The sequence below is a fragment of the Cinclus cinclus genome, chromosome 4, assembly GCF_963662255.1.
Source record: "Cinclus cinclus chromosome 4, bCinCin1.1, whole genome shotgun sequence".
Taxonomy (NCBI): domain Eukaryota; kingdom Metazoa; phylum Chordata; class Aves; order Passeriformes; family Cinclidae; genus Cinclus; species Cinclus cinclus.
This window is the reverse complement of record NC_085049.1, coordinates 69,797,704-69,817,562: the sequence shown is the minus strand read 5'-3', so window position 1 is coordinate 69,817,562 and position 19,859 is coordinate 69,797,704. Positions and strand designations below refer to the sequence as shown.

Sequence of the window (19,859 nt, the reverse complement as noted above, 5' to 3'; positions counted from 1 at the left end):
CTCTGACTAGTGGTAAACCTGGATGAAACTTCACCTCAGACATCCTGGAGAATCCATCTTTGGTTATTCTTGTACTGATATATACAGTGACAACAAGGTGGTTAAGATTAAAAACTCAAAGAAAGATACTCTCTGGCCACTTAAGTTTTTATAGAAAATCAGCCCCTTCTTTTCTGAGACACTTTGTGGTTCATGATGGTGACACCAGGTGTGTGGAGATGGCTACACCAGCTGCTGTAGGATCTCTGTCTTCCCTGGTGCTGTGCTCTGATTCAATCCCTTAGTGAGTTATAGGCTTTTGTGGTCCGGCCGTTGATGAAATCCGCCTTCTTAAAGTCAGCCTTTGGAATGGGAGAAACAGAACAGTTAATTATCCTCAGGGCTGATTCTTCAAGGGAAGAGTGGGTCCAGCTGCCTAAAAGCTGAATGAGGAGCTGTGGTTGGGGTCTGGGCAGAGTCCTGTGCAGTCACAGACACAGAACAGGCAGTGCTCGTTCAGGCCAAGATAGATGAGAGGATAACTGGAATTGCTCAACTCTCTCCACTGACTGTACCAGGACCCTGTTCTTTTAGCTCAGCTCTACAGACTCCTAACTTTTAGGTGACTAATAGCTGAGATTAACATAGCTGAGATTAAGCTATCTGAGATTAACCTAGTTGAGATTAACCCTGTCAGAACAAAGAACACAGGGCAATGCCAAAATGACCCAGGACTCTATCAGTTTGATTTGACCAAGTGATTTCTGTGGCTTATCAGACTAAAGTTTCAAAAATGTCAAGGCATTAGAAGGTTCTGAAGTTTTCAGTGCCATACCTGGTGTCTCTAGGGGGGACCTGATTTGCGTAAGAAGAGCAACTAATCAGCATTTTTTAAAATCAGGTCTGACAAACGTGTCTTGTAGGCTTTCCAAAACTACCAGTAAATTAATAAAAATTCATGCCATCAGGGATATTGCTGTATGGGAAAGTCAGGAATGCAGTTGTAAAAAGCCAGAGATAACAAAAGCTAGTTAAGAATTTATATGGCACAATAGCCTTGTTCTTGAACAGAGCTTTCCAGTTTGTGGGGCAGCACCTGCTGAGTGTGATGCAACACTGTTAAAGTTTATGCTGAGAAGCTTTTTTGGAGCAAATTTCAACCAAAAAAAAAAAAATCTACAAAGGGAAACAGCTGAATAATAAGTGCTAGCAGCTTGCTTGAGAACTTGGAACAGTTTTAGGTTATAGGGAATTTGAAGTGGCAAATTCTGAACAGCAAACACACCAGAAACAATTTGAAATACAGGGTGAAGGTAGGGAGGTGGAAATTAACTCAGCTGTGTGCTGAAAAAGCAGGCACAGAGCTTCAAAAAAACCCCAAACTGGTTTGTGGCAGCCTGGTGCTGGTCATTTTTTGTTTGATCTGACTGTGGCGGTGAACGTTTGCCAAGACCTTTCCCAGCCCCAAGGTTTTGTGTGACTATAGCTGACACCTGGGCTACCAGGCCGTGCAAACAACGAGGAGAACAGAACTGCTCTGGTTTTTAAAGCAGGAAGCTGCCTCACCCTGCCTGTTTTTGCTGGCACCGCAGTCCCTCTGTGCCAGGCTGCTTCAGCCCCTGTGGATGCTCACCTACTCCGCAGCACTCCTCACCACCTGACACTTGTGGCAGGCAGCAGCAGCACTTCTCATAAGCTCTCCCAGCAGAAATAAAACCACAGAGGCGGAGAACAGAAACACGGGTGAGCAAAAATTAAGGCCGTGCATTACTTACGCAGGCTTACGTACAAGTAAATAAGGAAACCAAACTCGGGGACCACTTGAATCCTATCACAGGTTCATTCTTAAATGCTAAAGGATGCTGAGGAACGCTAAGGGCCCCAGGGGACAAACGAAAGGGTTCTAGGTCTGAAAGAACAGATTATTTTTCTTTGTGCTTACCTTTTTGTAAGCACTGTGGAGATCGGTGTGTGACCACAGGGAGTAGAGGAGGACTGAAGCAGCCCTGCTGGCTTTGCTGAACATATTGCTGCCATTTTGCAAAAAGAATGGTAAAATGTATTTAAATTCCCACATCACAATCACAGTGCATGTACAGATCTCAGAAAAGGTAACCTCGTAGCATTTGTTTTATCTATCTCTCTTTATCCTAAGTGCTGGTTTGCCACCCTTTAGCTATTGTAGCATGTTTCAGGTTGTCCTTATTACTGAAATAAATGAAATGTGCCTCCCTGCTTCACTCATTCTTCAAATTTAGGGAGAAACCAAGCATTCTGTAGCCTACATCTTAGAGCAGCTATCGTACTGTACATTTTCAGCTGAGGAACATACCCTCAGCACAACAAACATTTGAAAGAATCTTTCCAGCAGGTAAAATCTCCGGTTAGTTAGACAGGATTGAAACTATTAAGGGCCTCTTGAGGCCTCCTTTACTGAGATTGATTTCCTCTTTCATTTTGCAAAGAGAGAGCAAGGCAAACGGAATAATTACTAGTATTTATAAAGCGTAAATTATCTTTTGAGTAAATATTGATTGCACATGTTTACATATTAAAGAACAATTAAATTTTGTATCTGTTCTCTAAAATGCCAATATGTTATTTTTAAGTACAGGTCTGTAAGTTCTATAAAACGTTAAACTTCATATAAACTTCAGCACTTTATTGCTAAAGTTTATCAGGGCTGTGTTACAATAAAGAGGACAGACATTTTGGGTACAGATGAGATCTGACGATCAGTCACTACATATATATCAGAATACAGATACCATTGTGCAGTTATCTTCTGAGGAGTTATTTAAAACGCTGGAACCTGGCAAATTTACCTATGGATGGCAGAGCTGTTGTAAGAGATCTTTCTGCATTTCCCAATCAGTGCAATCCTATTCACATCACTTGTTCGGGCTGTCCTGTACCTTGAGCTGAAGCGTTTTTTTCTCCCCGAGCGGCAGAGCCCGCGGCTTCTTTTTCGCCCGGGGAAAGAGCGAGACTTGTGGAGCCCCTCACCTGTCGTTGATGCTGATGGCAATGACCTTGGGCAGGCCGTGGGTGCTGAGGAGCAGCCGGGCGTTGTGCGAGCTGCTCTGGGTCAGGTTGAACAGCGTGTAGCAGACGGACGCTGCGGTTTCACTGGCAACATCACAGCCTGGCACGCGCTCGGGCAGGACTGACACCAAATCAGGCAGAACTTCTCTGGCTGCAAGTTGGAAGAGAGACGAGCAGAGCGGGTGAAGATTTACCTCATTCCTCCCATTCTGCCTCGTCGGGGAGCTGAGTGCTCCCACCCCACTCTCCTGGCTTCCTACCTGCATGACATCCCCTCAGTTCAGGTGGAGCTGCATGCACACTACACTGGACAGCCTGTAACCTGCCTCATGCACGATCCATTAATAGCTCAAGTGCTGGACTGAACTCACCAGGCATGGGCCAGCTGCAGGCTGCCACTTTCCTTTTAAGAGATGTTTTATATTAAATTTATCTCCGTTTGATATTAAGGTTCATTTTGCTTGATAAATTTAGACCCTTATGATCTAGAAAACAGTGCGCCCTCTCAAATGTTTTCCTTTGGCCAGAGTTTTTCTTTTTGGAATTTGCCCTGAATTCACACATACTTTCAGTCAATCAAAAAGAACACCTTTTGACAGAAAAAAGGTTCGCCTGAAATTCCCCCAGTCCTCTCTATTACGGGTAAAGCAAGGAAATAACTGCGAATGTGCAAGATGAAGTACCTGCCCCTAAAGCTTTATGCTACTCTGTCTTTCCCACACTCTCATAAGTTGTTTCTTCCTGATGAAATCCCAACTTCTTATCAGTTTATTTCTTCTCTTTCAGGGGGGATTCACCACCTGTAATTGTTAACACCGTATGGATTATCCCTTTGAAATCAGCCCACTGACACGTTATAATGTTTTCATTAATATGGAATGTTCTCTAAAGATCAAACAAGGCCCAGGAGACTATTCTGCAGAATTCTGGAGGTTAAACTGCCCCATGAGCCATCTGTATACCCGGAATTTCCCCTTTCCCCCTTGGTGGGAACACAAAAAAGAACAACAAATTATATGCATATATTTTATCATGTCAGTAGGGAAAAGTCTGAAATACACAATAAATTGAAATGAGAATACTCAGAATAGAAATGGCTTTTTTTTAGAAACGAGATAATTTTGAAAGAATGAACTATTTCTTCTATAGCATCTTATAGCTTCCATTCTCAAAAAATATTTGCAGGAAAATGGTGTGGGCTGCAAACTTCTAAAGCTTTGCGTCTAATAAAAGAGAGTCTGATCTTTACTAGAAGAATTAGAGATGCTCTGTGATTTCTTGCAAAGCATTATGCAGCCATGGCAGCACAGAACTCGGCACTCACCTTCCTTTACCCTATTTTAAGCAGAAGAAAGCCTCCCTCTCCAAATCTGTGCAGACTTTACTTCAATTGTGTATTTTTGAAAGTAACACCAATGGAAGTATCTGAAGAGGAACACCCAATTAAAAACTTGGTTTAGGCGAAACTCTTCATTTTAAACCCTGTACAGTGGCTGCAAGTATCCAGTGAAAAATCTACGATGCTCACAGATCAGGGGTTTTTTGCAAATTTTTTTTTTTTTTCTTTCCAAAGCAGGCAACTTAAATGTGAAGAGAGCAGAGCAAGCTCTCTTTGGACTTTGCTCACCTATGTCATTTTGCAGGGAGGTGTTTCGAGACAGGTTCCTGAGCAGTGAGACTGCTGTTTTCTTCACTGCAGGGTGGCTGACATGCAGCATAGCTCGGATGCTCGGGAGGCCATTTGCCTTTTGAACAACAGTCCTGGCCACTGCAAATGGCATCTGTGGAAAAGGCAGCTCTGTGTCATTACCATGAAAGCAGAGCCTCAGAAAAAGCCACACACAGCCAGCTCTCTGCAGCAGTTTAAGCGTATTTACAATAGTTTTAAGGCAGAGCTACATATGAGTTGCAACAGGAAAGTGATACATAAGAAGTTTCAAGCCCTCTTTCTCCCAGGTGCTCTTTGGCTACTTCCTCAGGCAGGTGTCATTAGTTTCTTCAACACAAAAGTGATCTGCTGTTGTGCCAGAGCCCTCCTCTCTCCACAGGACTGTCTTCCACAAAATGACATTTTTAGTGCTTTTAACATCTGCTCATCCCTCACTGTGTAATGAATTAGCAAACAGCACACATGGAGATGTACACTGGGGGAGAAGAAGCAGACCCCATGATCTGCCAAGCATGGAAAAGTTGCTCTGCTGGTTATGACCTTCCCAATGTTCATTTTCCTTCACCATGTCACTGAGCCAGTGACTTGTCAGTGGTTATTTAAGGTCAGCTCCACTGCAACCCTGAACTCTACGCATTCACATCAAGATCTAAATGAGAAGAAAAGGAAAAAAGCTGACTTACTGGTCCAGTGCCAGCTGTGAGGTTCTGAAGAGCTCCCAGGGATGCTTCCTGGGTGTAGTTTCTGGTACTCTTTGCTATTAAGGAGAGGTAGATCCTAATCAGTGTAGAATGCCAGAGTGATTCAACACCTTTGGGATTGCTCTTTTCCTCAGGTAGCGGGGTGTCCTGCTGCTTCTAAACATGTAAACAGATCAAGCCTTTAGAAACACTGACCTCTATAGCTAAATGCATCATGAGCTGAACTAGCAATTCTGTAACTCTTTATGACCAGGTTATTTGGAGACTGTCAAGTTCCGTGCTCAAATAAGTATGTGCAAAAATTCAGTATTCAGTGATAGTGGCCAGTCCATCCAGTGGAGTATTCCTCAACTAACAAAACATTTGCTATGTCATTGTCATCAGCAGCAGCTGAATGAGAGATTTGGTGTCAAGGACTATCAATAAATTTGCACTTCTGGGGCAAGGAAGTGTCATGTCACCCTATCAGATACATCAATAACAGACTTTTAATGAGATATCAGCCTTATTCTCTAGAGGCTGCTACAAGTTATTAACCAAATGAGGTGTAACTAATCATGTACTTTACCTCTTTCACTTTTCTGCTCCGTGTTCCAAAACAGCCTGGTGTTTTATCATTGTTAGAAATATTTCTTCTCTGCATGTATATGCTCTGGGCATAGCTCTCAGGGAGCTCCATCTCTAGCTGGTAAGAAAGATTGTGAAGAATGCACACACAGTTCTCTGTGGCCTAAAATAACAAAAGAATAGAAATTGAAAGTTTTGGCATGTGTTGAAGGGACATGTACAGACACAGGATGAGATTTCATTTGTGGATCTTCCGTAACTGAGTGCAGAGTTTCTAACGGCTCTGGGAAGAGCCAGGCTTCATGCCTTTACACTGATAGGTGAGACATGCCCTGGGATGTTCCTGAGCACAGAGGGCAGCTGGCACACGGGGCTGCATTCGGAATGGGGTGCGTGCCTGCTGGGAACGCTCCTGGCACATTATCATTCCTGAACTCTGCCTGGGAATTGTTTGGGCGAGTGCTACTTGACACAGGCCAGAAGTGTGCCAAGGAGTGTTTAAGGGCTTAGGAGTAGAGATGATCATGTACACACCTCACCACAGCATCAGCAAGAGGAAAAGTTTTTTAAATTCCCCAAGGAGGAAGCATTTTTCTGTGGTGGAATGCTTTTTAAAATAAGACATTCCTTCTTGAATGTGGCTGAGGTCTACAATTTCTGAGCGATGAGTCTAGTGACAAATAGCTTTGTTACCAGTTCCTCCTTTTCTGAAAGTCGAAGAAGGAATGAGTGGTTTTAAGACAAAATGCAGCAGGCAGCTACTGGCACACGTGTAATGTGCTGGATTCTCCCTGAAGCTAATGACACTGGATACAGGGAGATGGCGAAACTCGAGTAACTAATCCTAGAACAGAGCTATAAATGTGCAGTAATTACCACTACACAGCACGAGTTATAGCAGGCCCACCAGAAGTGCCTCACAGGCTGCAGCTAACCTAAGTGACAGCTGCTCTTCTCACCCAGCTTCACCCAGCTGAAAGAAAAGCCTCTACTCCAAGAGTCTGTGTTCAACGTTCACCTACACTCAGTGGTAGGAGGGAGAGTGAGAACCTGGCATCTGGAGGTGTCCATGTCCCTGTAGTTACTGGCTTAGGCAGCAGGGAAAAGAAAGTGCAGCTTTTATTTTTTTTTTCTAAAAAAAACCTAGGAAAATTAGTTCTATTATAAATGATGTGAGCTCCTTAATGACACTGTCACCCAAACCCAAAAAGGTTCTTCATTTCCTAAGGCTTATGTAGCATTAAATATATAGGAGAGTAACCAGATTATTTTTTTTAGGCTTATAGCTAGCTAGCACCTTGAGACAATCAAAAAGGCAACATCTGACTCTTCTGTGTTTCAGCATTTCTGAAAGCTGTGATTTTACTTCATTAAAAAAAAAAAAAAGACAAGTTTCTACCTTTCTCTCTAGTGATTCTAAAACTGTTTTCCCAGTGCTAAGTTGTACTATTCTTTTAGACTGCAGGATAAAAATACTTCAAAAAGCTTCTTACTGGACTTTCACATTTGGTAGCCCTTTTAAAAGCCCTGGAAATAAATTCTGCAGTTACATCACAGCTGCTTCTGAACATTGGTTTCTAAACAACAGAAAAATGTTCATCTGGCAATTTCCCCTAGGAAAACACTTTTCATCTCAAAGAGTACCTTGTCATTGGGCTCATGGTCTGCAATAGCTCCTTGGATATAATACACAAGAGAATCAATCAAGCCCTCACATTCTCTCATCTTCTTCCTTCCTTCTGGGCCGGCAGAGCTCATGTTTCTGTGCAGGAAAGAATGTGTTGGAGAGAAGAGATTTAGTCCAAAGTATTTTCTTGTGCTCCTCTGACAAACTTTTCCAGCTAAATCTTAAAGATACTGAAGTTCAGGTTGACTGCTTCTTTTCTTCAGAGGTGTAAGACAATCTGAGTCTCTTCTAGATAAAACTTTCACTCCAAAACAAATACTCCAGGCAAACAAACCACTGTGTTTGGATGGATAAGGTAAGACCTGACTCAAATTTTCATCTCAAAGTTGAGTTAATCCTTTTTAAGCAGTCAAAAAACCCCTTGGACTTCTTTTCACTATTCCATTTCCTGTTATAATTTTAATATTTAGGATGGCGAAAATACCAGAGGAGAGACACCTGTAAAAATTGCCATGCACACAGATGTTCTTTAGAATTAAATTTACTTACACTGAGCTGGTTCTTGATCCAAGATGACCCATCAACAGGCACACAATCGGAGGGTTTTGGCAGCATCTCTACATGCAAACACCCCCTCTTTGCCTGCCTTTCAAGTAACATTTGCTGTGCTTTGTAGTAAACCAAGTACAACTTACAAATGAATTACAGAACGGATTTAAAACCTTGAAAAACCAAACACACACTTGCTGCTTGAAGCTGGTTGGCTCTAAACAAGCTACTGATTTTCCAACAATTACGATTTTGGGGTATAATTATTTTTACAACTTAACAAAGTCTGAATTATGAAATATTGGAATTATAAATCCAGGCCTTACTTTTTTTGACTCCTGCAGCTCTCCTGGACAAAAGACTGCACATTCAAGCTTCTTTGTTTGAAATTACATTAAATATAACCAAATCTTAGCGTTCATCAAAACACAGAGGGATATGTTCCTTCAAATAGTTTCAGGTTGCTTATTTTGTTTGCTTACTTTGCCCACTAAATTTACAGTGTTTACAATTTTATTAATGACAAAGCTGGTAAGGTTTAAACTTTCCTGTGGCTTATGACTGTAAAATGAATATAGCATTTTATACACTGTCCTTTCACTTCCACTATTTTATTTTTTTTTCTTCTGGGAAGTGCATATTCAGGTTAAATACTAAGCACTGTAATTACAATTTCACTTTAGGTCATGATGTTAACGATGTCTCTATTTATGAATTCAGTTATTCTCTCGTGGAATGATATATCACAGAATCAATACTCAGATCCCACAACATGGCCTACTATAGAAATCCCTTTGGAATTTAATTTTACCTACATATGTCACACTCAAGGCATGTCACCCTTTCCTATGTTTATGCTGACAGAAGTGTGCACATTACAGCCCTCCTGGTGCATAGCAAAAATAGTTTCTGGGGCACACAGACTAAAAATACTGTCAGAGATAAGTGCGGAATTTCTTTCTCCAAAGGCACTTCAGCTGATGCAGTGTTTTGTTTTGTCCCAGTGCATTTTCTAAAATCCCCTCAACTTTTTACAACTGATCCTGCTGAATGCTTGTGCAAGGAGAGGCCATGCCCTGGCCTTGCTGTCAGCGTGAACAGAGTCGAGTAAAGAGCTTTTATAGCTCAGGAGGCAGAGAAGAGCCTGAATTAGGGGCACTGTCCTGTTCTGCAAGGGAAATTAATTACTGGGCTCTGTTTCATTAGGAAGTTGATGCTCATCCAGAGACAGATATCAGTGTGTGTCCATGTGCATGCCTGTACACACACGGGTACTCCTTTCCCCACCTTTCCCTGCTTCCTTAGAGTGGCAACGTGGACTGGGAAGGGAAGAGCTCCTGCTCTCCCACTCATCCAAACACTGCTGTAATCACCTCACTCAAAACAGGGTCAGAGAAGAGCATTTCAGGAAAAACGTCAGCTGACCATTTACATTTGTTTGCTGACTGAAGCTTAAGAAATACCAGGAGATAAAAATAATATTAGATAGATTAAAAAAAAATATTTCTGAGAAGCGTCACAGAAATGTAAATTTAAATATATTTTTTAAACAATGGAGACATTTTGCTTAGAGAATTTCAAAACTGACTTCATCTTGGCTTCCTAAGACTTGAGGTTCCTGACAACTGATGTGCCAGCCTCTGAGCTGGACTTTATTGTAGTGGAGTTCCAGGAGGCCCTGAAATACTCAGTGCTTGCACCATGAGGAGAACGCAGCCTTAGGGAGATTGGTGCTGGGGGGGGATGCTTTGCACTAAATGACTCAGAACTTACAATTTTGCAGCTCCGACCTATGAAAAAACCCTGACTTCTGGCATGTTTAGCTGTGGTAATCCTGGTGGCATGCTCAGACTGTGCCATTTGCTGATATGGATGCACTGTATCTGTTTACATGCCTCATTTATCTCATCCTGCATTTGCTGCTTCCCTCCCCTCCTGCACACATGCATGGTGCAACTATATCTTTAATCCAAATAGCTTTTTGCTCACAGTCCTGTGGCATGTGGCAAGGATCATCTAATTTCCTGTTGGGAAATACTATTTTGATCCAGAGTTGTGAGGTAAATACAAAGAAATTCGACACAGTAAAACCAAGCCTGACTTGGAAAGAAACAGAATGATGATAATAAATGTTCAATTAGCTGATAAATGGCACCAAATGAAAGGGATACTCCCTCTAAGCCAACACTGAGTCATGCACTGACTGTTGGAAAAGGTTCTTGAACTGCTGTGAATGGTCCACATAACTGATAAGATGAAGGATTTTGTTCCTGGGAGTCATTCTGCTAGAACTGGCAATGCAAATTTAATTCAATTACCAGACAACATTTTGGGAAATTCTCTTCCCTTCATGCCTTGCACAATTCAAAAATTCACCAAGGAGGGAAAGGTATCTGGGATCTACTTGGTAACTAGATGTGCCAGGCTTCAAGCTGCTTCTTCGAAGTAACAGAATTCCTTTCCGGAATTGGGGGAGCAGATAAACTGAAGAGGAAGCAAGAGGAGATAAGAAGGATGGAAATAAATGAATGGCAATGCTATGCAAGAGGCCTTGGTTCAAAGACTTATCATCATCAGTCATTTGTTTTACATTCTCTCTTAGAAGCTGCCATTACAATTCCAAGCTTTTCAACACATGGGGAGAGCTTTGGCTTCGCTTCTCTCCAGAGTAAATGGAAGCAGATGTTTCTGCAGCCTCCTGGCCTGAAGTGCAATGATACCATTTCCTCCAAATACAGCTTTCCACTGTCCTGTGGGTCACTGTGTAATTCATAAGAAGCTCAGACAGAAGCTGGGACAGACAAACTGTGAAAGATAACAATGAAAAAGGAAGGATGATTTTTACTTTGTTGAGTGAGAAGAGATAGGTTAGCTGGCTATCCTAGAAGTAGTTGTCCAGAAAGTTTTGAAAAACTAGAATACATAGGGGCACAGGATGCTTCAGTCACAGGGCAGTTAAAAAGGAAGGCTCTGTAGTAAATTACAGCAGCTTCAGCACTGAAATGTTTTGCAGGGGAAAATGTGATAACTGTGTCTAAATTTGGGAAAATCCAGCATTGCAGAAGTTCTGGGAAAAGGTATTTAAAGATAAAAATGGAACCAGTGCATTATCAGCTTTCAAGGTGTGATACAAACAGCCTTCCACTAAGCCTTCCTTCCAGGGGAAAAGTCATGCCAGAGGTTCACATGAATATAAATAATATTCAAAACCATGCATTCTACATGCTGCTGGGATCTTATCCTTCCAGACTCAGAGGAGTACGGGGAAACTATCTTGAAGATTTTTATCATTCGTATTGGAACTGGAAGCACAACTTTTATGTGTAGGACTTTCAGGCCAAGAAAAAGTGACTTTACCTTTAAAACCCTACAGGACTTGGCCACAAATGTCTGTAACACTCCTCTAGATAGTTTAATACACCTATTTTACTTTTTCGGCTATTGTCACGCAACCAGTGAAATCTGTTGATTTGGCTTACTCTGTGGGTCAAGGCACAGTGTTTTTTATCATAATTCACAACTGAACAACACTATTACTTATTTTAACTGCCAATGAAGAATTCTGTGGTGCATGCAGCTTCTTTTTATTACATGAAGTTTGTGACCCGTGGTTTCTGTAAAGCTTTGCTTCTCACAGGGTTTTAAGACAAAATACAGACCTAGAGAATGGGATTAACAAATCCTTGTAACATCAGACTTCCCTATCATTGACTGCATGCACCAACTCAGGTGTTGAGATTCAGGACCCCACAATACTTCTGGCAATAACTGGGGACTGGTCTGGTCATGCACTCATTCCAGTGCTTGGAAGTACCTGCAATATTATCTGCTAGAAGTGGACTCACTTCTCCTGATGGTGTTTTCTCAAAGAGTATGAAGGAAGCTTTAATTTATAATTTGGTAATGGTGTGGTGCAGTGCATATGCCCCCACCAGATGTTAGTGTTGGGTTTGGGCCGTGGCTGCCCCTTTCAGCCAACAGTTGTATGGAAATTTTTGAAAAGAAGTTCTGGCATTCTCCTGTAACTAAGTACAGTACTTTGCATAATGTATTGCACTTCAAGGTACTATTTTTACCCTCTAATAGAAGCTGCAGGCTATAGACTTTATCAACATGCCCAACAAACATGTTAGCATTACAAAAGGGAAGACTAATTACAGGTTTATATTCTGGCAAATAAGTAGACTCTTTAAACATATTTGAAAGTAACATCATTCCCTCAGTGCACACTTTTATTGCTCTGTGGTGTGCACTTCTTTTTATTGATCCAGAGATTTTTTTGTGATTAATACATAAGGAAGGTATACTTCTAATGATCTAATCTGGGAGGGGAGTCAGTTTCCAGATGCAAATTGATTAATCTTAAAAATCTCAGCTGTTTAGCCTGTACAAATAGGTAAGCCTCATTAAAAATTACTCTGTGCTAGAAAGTATGTGGCAATCCTGCAGATCATCTCTACCTGAGAATTTTCAAGCCCTTCTCCTATTTCTAATTTTTAGTGCTGAAGCTCTTAAAGATTAGAAGGACTAGAATATGGACTGAAAATATGGAATCATTATTTTTAAAATAGGTAATGTACCCTTAAGTACTTGCATAAGGGCAGTTTTAGAGACTTTTAATTAAGACTGGAGAGCTCACAGTAACTCTGGAACAGCCCCAAGCACTGCCTTTGTGTCCAGAGTAATGTTAACCCAGGAATCTAGTTCCATTTAAAAGAACTCAGGTACTGTTATACTTTATTTGTCACACTAAAAGTTGTGTCAATCTGCTGAAACAAGCTCAGGAAGAGCAACACCAAGCTAAACCCAAGAATGATCTGTGTCCCCATTGGCTGCCTCATAGGGAAGAGACAATTCCAGAGTCCAAACACCAAGAGAGGAAATGCCAGACTGATTTCTGCAGAAATGCAGCTTGAGCTAATTAATATGAAAAAAGACAAACTCCTTCACTTCCTAGACAACAGCACTAAATGTTAGCTAGACAGGCTTTATTATGGGTGGTTAGTGTTTCTTTGTATTTGTTTTTGAGTCATCAGAGTAAATAAAAGTTAATTATTACTTAGACATGAAGTTAATTAGTAGCTAGTGGGCTGACAGGAGTTTCTTCAGAAAAAGGTGCATTATTGTTGAGTATTTTGAATAGCTTAGAATTCATCTGTCTTCTGAAATCACACGAGTCAGATACAGAGCTGTCTGCACAGGAAGAATCAATGCCATACATATACATATACATATACATATACATATACATATACATATACACATGACACATCTGCTAGTGGATGTGTCAGCATAGCAGGTATGTGTGAGGCAAAATGGGCAGCTTCCCAGCCTCCAAATTCCAAACTCAATTCCTTGTACTCTACTAGAAGGAGTTTAAACCTCAGGTCACGCCTTTGCAGTCATACATTACTCCTTAGTCAATTCAAACAATGTCCTTTTGTGCATTTTTAAATGTGTAAACTTACTTAATGTTCCATGAGTTTGAACTCTCAGAGGGCCCCCATTTTATAGACTGTTAAAGGTGTTTTTATTGAAGTTGTGATTTTCATACTTCAGCCATTTAGAGGTGTGTTCACTGAGGCCTTTGGTGCTTGTCTACAGTAACTGCTACCGTGTCCATGAGTCAATTAGCAGATTGCAGTACTAAATACACAACTATGAATCTATTCCTCCACCCCATGGCTGCAACTTACTTGAACATGTGCAAAAGGCTGGACAGGGCTTACTCTGGTTTAAAAAATGGCTTTTCTCTAATTTAAGATGAATCACTTTCTAATCAGTTTAGTCACAGATTACGGTATGTTCAAATAAGCATCTCTGGTAGCAGCTGGAAACAGAACACCTTTATGTGCTTGTAGGTACCATGTCCCCTTTCCAAGTCGTCTATTGACAACTTAGAGAAGTGACTGTAGCTTGAGATGAACTCTGGTATTCATCCAGAAATAATTGTGCAAACCTCTTTTGTCATCACTATTGCTTTGGGTAGTTGTAGACAGAGTGCTTACCTCAGGCATCCTGTGGCATTGTAGAAGATATCAGGGTCAGGTAGAACACTTGATTTTGGGTAATCTCTGTCTGGCCAGCCTGAGTAGGGGATGAGAACAGCTTCAGTCAGGGTCTGCAGGGCTTCTCTAACCAACAGGTGCTTCAGCTGGTCATTGGAGGACAGATTCCACAACAAGCCTGTAATATCCACAATAAAATCAGAGAGGCAGAAAGACTCCTCTGCACTTTGAAAGACTTAATCTCACAGCCCTTGGTGTTAATGAGTGAAGAGCCTGCCTGGCACTGATAATCTGAAGAGAAGGGATTGGTAAGTGTTTGCCAGCCCTGATCCAGGGACATGGAAAGAGGGCAGAAAGGGGAGCACAGCTATCCTTGTGAATAAACTAAAATCTCTGCATACTCAGTCTAATGCCCAGCCAAGAAGTGCAATTTTCCATGGCTCTGAACTGTCCATCTGCCACAATCACCTTCTCTGTTACCAAAGCAGCACAATCTAGGGGAAAAACAAACTCACAGAAGGGATAGAGGGGAGGTGCAGAGAGTTTAAAGGAAACCTGCTGGAAGACAGGAGATGCCCACTCCCCAAGTTTCTCTAACACCTGATAGCAAAATTTCTCATAAGAGGGAAAGTTGTTAACACTGGTTGGCTGCTACTGTCCAGACATTAATCACTAAACAAATCATAAAGTAATGCTCCAAACCTCATCTATTCACAATCTCCAAAACAAATTTCAAATAAAATCTTGTAGAACTTATCAGGTTCCATTACGTTCTGTTCCAACAGACAACAATTCTTCTTAAAGTACTCATCCCTTGGAAAACAACACGTATTTCTGCTTTTCACTACAAAGACATTCATTGTTCCTCCAGCTTGCTGCTCTAAGTTTCACAGACCTCCTCCTCTACACACTGGCAAAGTATTAGAGAATGTTCCTTTCATCAGCTCACAACAACAACAACAACAAAATGTTTCTTTTGTATCTCCTTACACTTTGAATTTAATTTCAGGTATTGTGAGCAGCAGTAGAATCAAAACAAAAGCCAGCCAGAAGCAGCCCATTCCTTCTCCTGGGATCAGCTCTTCAGCCTCTGAATCAGGGGATAAAAGGAAGAATGTACTTTTCTGAAGGATAGGTAAGGCTTACTGGAAACCAGACAAGTGGTCCAAAGGGCATTGGTAAGCGAAGCAGGTTAAGACAGAAGGGCACAAATGCAAGAAATGGCACAAGGACAGAATATATTTTTAAAAGAACAAATAAATTCAGAATTACAGGCAGATACTTAGAATTGTCAGAAGAGAATTTTTGAGATATTGCTCTCCCTGTAAATTTCCCAACACAAACCCTACCCCCAGGCACTCTCTCTGGGCTCAGAAGGATTCTCTCAGTGGTATTCTGGGTGTGGATGAATTTGTGCACATTAGAAAACGTCTTCAGGAGTGGATTGTTTCCTTGCACCTATGCTATATTCTCAGGAGCATAGTTTTCCCTTAGATGGTTATTTGGAAAAAAGGGTGGCGTCTGCTTTTGAATTTACATTTCTTTTAATGACAGTTCTGCTTGTGCTATAATCTTCCCCGCAGGAAAAATTGTCTTTAATTTCTTTTATTTATGCTGGATGATAACAAGATCAGGAGGTTAGCTACTCCCTGGAGGCCCATCTGGCTTACCTTCCAAAGCAAAAAACTTTTGGTTCTTTCATGCGACAGCCATTTTACTTTCTGTTCCTCAGTATGCTCTCCAAATACCATACAATTCCAACCCTGTCTTAGGTCCTGTGCTGTCTCCAAATGATATCCTCTCCTACAATTTAGGAGAAACCTCACTCCTTTCCTAAGAGATTTCTAAGTAGCTTGTATGCCAAAGAAAGGACAAAGCCTCTGTGTACTTTATCTGTATCAATGCTTTTGTGAAACCAGCAAATTTTCAGTGAAATTTTCAGTGAAATTCAGTGATCTTGGGCAGGTCTGATTCCCCCTGTGAAGAGATCATATGAGCACAGAAATTGCAGAGAAACTGGGCAGCTCTTTTCTGCACAGGGGCATTAGGCAGATTGGTCCACAGCATCTTTCAAACCTTTGTATCAGGACAAAGCTGTTTTGTTGGGGGCAGTGGTCTGGTGGTTTTTGTGTGTTCACAGACTGTGAAGCAGTGATAGCATGTTCTGGAATCAGCATTTATCTCCACACAATTTGGCTGCTCTTAGTCTCTTCACAGCACAATACATGCCACAGTACATGACTGGGCTCAGGCTGTATTCCTAAGCCTGGGTCTTGAAGAAAATACAGAGCGTTAAAGTATTCTTTGAGAACATAAGATAAAATACGGATTAATGTCAGGTAAATGTTTGTCTGTATTAACAATGATGGACCTAATAAACCAGTGACCTTTAAAGATAAGCTTCTAAGGCTGAGATTTACTTATCTCATGTGCACAAGTACTATATTTCACACAGGTAATGAAGTACAGTATCAGAAAACTTCTGACTCAGAGTTTTAACTTCCTTCTCTCCTCAAACTTCCTTATCTTCACACACTTTTGTCAGGTGGAGTGCTTTGATTCCATGCTTCCCACACAGCAGTAGAAACAAAAAAACTCCCTCTGCTGAGCTTAGACATCTTTATTAATTAATATTGCATGCTTTCAATCCTCAGCCAGGAGTCTTTCACTTCAGTTCAATGAGGTATTATCAGGTACCAAGATGATGTTACTAATCTCTTATGGGGAAAGACATTTAGCTGAATATGATGCCATACATTTGGAAGTCCCTAATTTACAGTCAAATTAGGCAAGTAATATGTATGATGTGGAAAGACAAATGGACTTCTGGTGCTGACTGGTGTAAGACCAGATCTTTCACAGGAACCTTTTCCTGGAAGAGTGCACTTCAGAGATTGCTTGCATGGATATGATATTCCACTAGTCCTGTAAGAAGTCAAAGGCAATGCAAGAGGTGAAATTCATTCATCCAAACTGCCCTTTGCTCTTGTTAGGCTCCTTGCAGGTTGCTAGGGAGCTGGAAGAATTGTTCAAGTGATGGCAAAAAGTATGCCCCAGTGGCATTTTCACTAAGTTACCCAGTGCTTTTTATCCTGGCTGCACATTTGGTTTTGAACAAAGCAAGAAATACTTCTCTCTTGGTGTATTTTTAAAGCTATCCTTTGCAACTGACAGGCATGAAAGCACATAATAATATTTTGCTTTACACAAACTACATCATCCTGCTTGGCATAAACAGTTTTTGGTGTCTTCTTTCTTTTGTGAATAAATATTCATGCTCAGTGACAGCAGTAATTGCTGAAAGAAGGCATCCCTTTATCCATTTCCACTTTGGTGACGGGGAATACTGTGATATTCTCAACATACATGTGAGTTATCAGGCATAGTCAACATTTTTGTCAGAAATTCTGAAACTGCTAGCAAGGAAAGAGCATTGGCTTTCTGGCCACTCTACCACCATTTTTGCTGCTTCCCTCAGTGGTCTGTAACAGCACTGAGAGTTAAGGCACTATACAGTAAATTACTTTGTGACCCAATTCTGCAACCACTGAGTGTGAAAAACTGAGCTAAAAAAAGGGCAAACAATACAAAGCTTTGTTCTCCAGCTTAGGAAGCAGAGAATTTCAAATACTTTAAAGAATGCAGAATTACAGAAGGTCTCAACATGTCTTTGCTTTAGGACAGGGCTGCTTGACAACTTCAGTATCTTCTCACACACTGTTGTCTTCATAGATTTTGTTCCTGGTATCTTCAAAGATCACTTGAAATAAACCTCCATTAATTTTTTCATGTTTTCCATTTATAAAATATAAGCCTGCTCTTCCTTTGCATGCTAATTAGAAAGAATGTGGGTCACAAGCAGTGGAATTCCAAGAGACACACTATGGACACACGGGACTGCAGGAATGAAGCAGGAATCTGGGGCAGTAGGGTTTGTGGGGAATAGAACCACTTTCTGTCCATGGCACATGACAGTTCTGGGTGACAGTCTTCAACAAGGAACTTCCAGTAGGCACTCTCAGCAGAGTCAAAAAATGAAAGCTGAGCTTCTGCGTAAGTGGCAGGCATTAATTACGGTCCCAGGCACCCCTAGGGAGCCTGACTTTCTTTTCTGGAATATCAAGGACTTTAGGCTTCCTGCAAAACAGTCTCACTTAATTTCTGAAGAAACTTTAAGAGGGGAAGTTGCAGCTCCTAATCTCTTTTAATTGACTGAAGGACTGGTCTTAGTAAGGACCTTGGAATTTTACCCTACTGGAATTGCTTGGAGTTGGTGACAATGTTTTTGTATTTAGTCACTAAACACAGGCTTAAGTAAACAATCACGTACTTCACCCTGCAAGCTCTTGCACTACTTAAAGCACTTCATGCTTGACTGCAGAGAAAACACTACCTGTGATTTGCTTCTTAGTCTCTATGTCCCTGGTGTGCCGCAGCAGGCGGAGCAGGAGCGGGATCCCTTTCTGCTCTGACACTTCCAGTTTATTGTCATTGTCCTCAAACACCAAGTTTCTCAGAGCACCACACGCTGCCCGCTGAATATCTTCATTCTGAACCTCAAGGAGCTGCAAAAGTCTGGGGATACCACCAAGTGAGAAAACCTGTGAGGAAAACAAAACACAGCAGAGAACAGTCAGATGCTGTAAATGACAAACTCCACTCTCCCCCTGCCCCAGCAAACATTTAAATACTTACAGGAACTCCTTTAATTTGCTGCTATTTGAGAGACTTGAAGTACAGATCATTAATCATTTGGACATGACTATTAATTTCTGAGCTTTTGTATGACTAATACTTAAAATCCACAATTAGGGGAGGCGACATGTTTTCATAATTACTATCAGAGAATGATACTAAATCTCTTCCAGCTTTGCCACAGATTTGTACTCTCTGACAAGACATTTAATCACTTTGCTTTTTAGCTTCCATGTTGGTGAAATGAATATTTGATATTTAATATTTAATTCTGGAACCTTTATTAACAGGTTATTTGTTTGTTTTTTTTTTTTTTACCCCCAGTAACCAGCTTGATGAAAAGACAGTCTTCTTCCCACTGCACCACGTTAAAAACCAACACATTATACTTAATCCTTCTTAACTGTGCCACACAGAGGAAACAGTAGAAGTGAGCATCATAATGTAGAGCATTAACCACTGTTAGCCAGCTGTCTTCCAAACTACTCACATTTAGCAAAGACTACTTTTCAATGTTTAAATCTTCAGAAAACGAGTTTTGGTCCCAAATGAATGAAGGATTTAAAGGCTGTTATTTTACAGTAGCTGTATGGAAACAAATAGTTTGTTGTGGTGAAAGAGGAATCCCATATCATGAACTGGGATATTACGCAGGCAAGCCTGAACTGACCCGGGAATTAATTTACTATGGAAAGTACCTTACATTAATGTATGATTGTAAGCAGTCTCCTCTAGCATCTCAAAACGTCACGTGGTTTTGTGGACAAACTCACCCTTGTGCAGAACCAACAGCACATGAAAGACTCAGAAATCTGATACCAGTGTCTTAAACAGTCCTGAGTTTAACGATAAAATGAATTCACTACAACCGGCAGGTGTTGGCAGCACGAAAAAATGGAATGTTACCAAAGCCTTGTGTCCTTCATGGAGTAAGCTACACAGCTTGGCAGCCTCTCCTGTGATCCAGCTGTACAAAAGGCACAGTTTCTTTAACCTGCTCTGCTGACCTGACTTCCCCC

At 41.2% G+C, this 19,859-nt stretch overlaps 1 protein-coding gene across 3 annotated transcripts in view; it reads right to left on the bottom strand.

Moving 5' to 3' along the window:
* Positions 1-251: 251 nt before the first annotated feature.
* PKP2 (plakophilin 2) overlaps positions 252-19,859 on the bottom strand; it is a 36,189-nt gene continuing 16,581 nt past the window's right edge. For 2 of the 3 annotated variants that reach the window (XM_062491516.1, XM_062491517.1), the window contains exons 5-13: positions 18,539-18,746; positions 14,146-14,323; positions 7,606-7,723; positions 5,963-6,124; positions 5,377-5,550; positions 4,652-4,805; positions 2,986-3,175; positions 1,922-2,009; positions 252-341 (exon numbers count right to left, since the gene is read on the bottom strand). In XM_062491516.1, coding sequence (XP_062347500.1) covers positions 273-341; positions 1,922-2,009; positions 2,986-3,175; positions 4,652-4,805; positions 5,377-5,550; positions 5,963-6,124; positions 7,606-7,723; positions 14,146-14,323; positions 18,539-18,746 — 1,341 coding nt within the window. In that variant the 3' untranslated portion in view covers positions 252-272. The remainder of the gene's footprint in view (positions 342-1,921; positions 2,010-2,985; positions 3,176-4,651; positions 4,806-5,376; positions 5,551-5,962; positions 6,125-7,605; positions 7,724-14,145; positions 14,324-18,538; positions 18,747-19,859) is intronic. The other variant, XM_062491518.1, reaches the window with a different exon arrangement.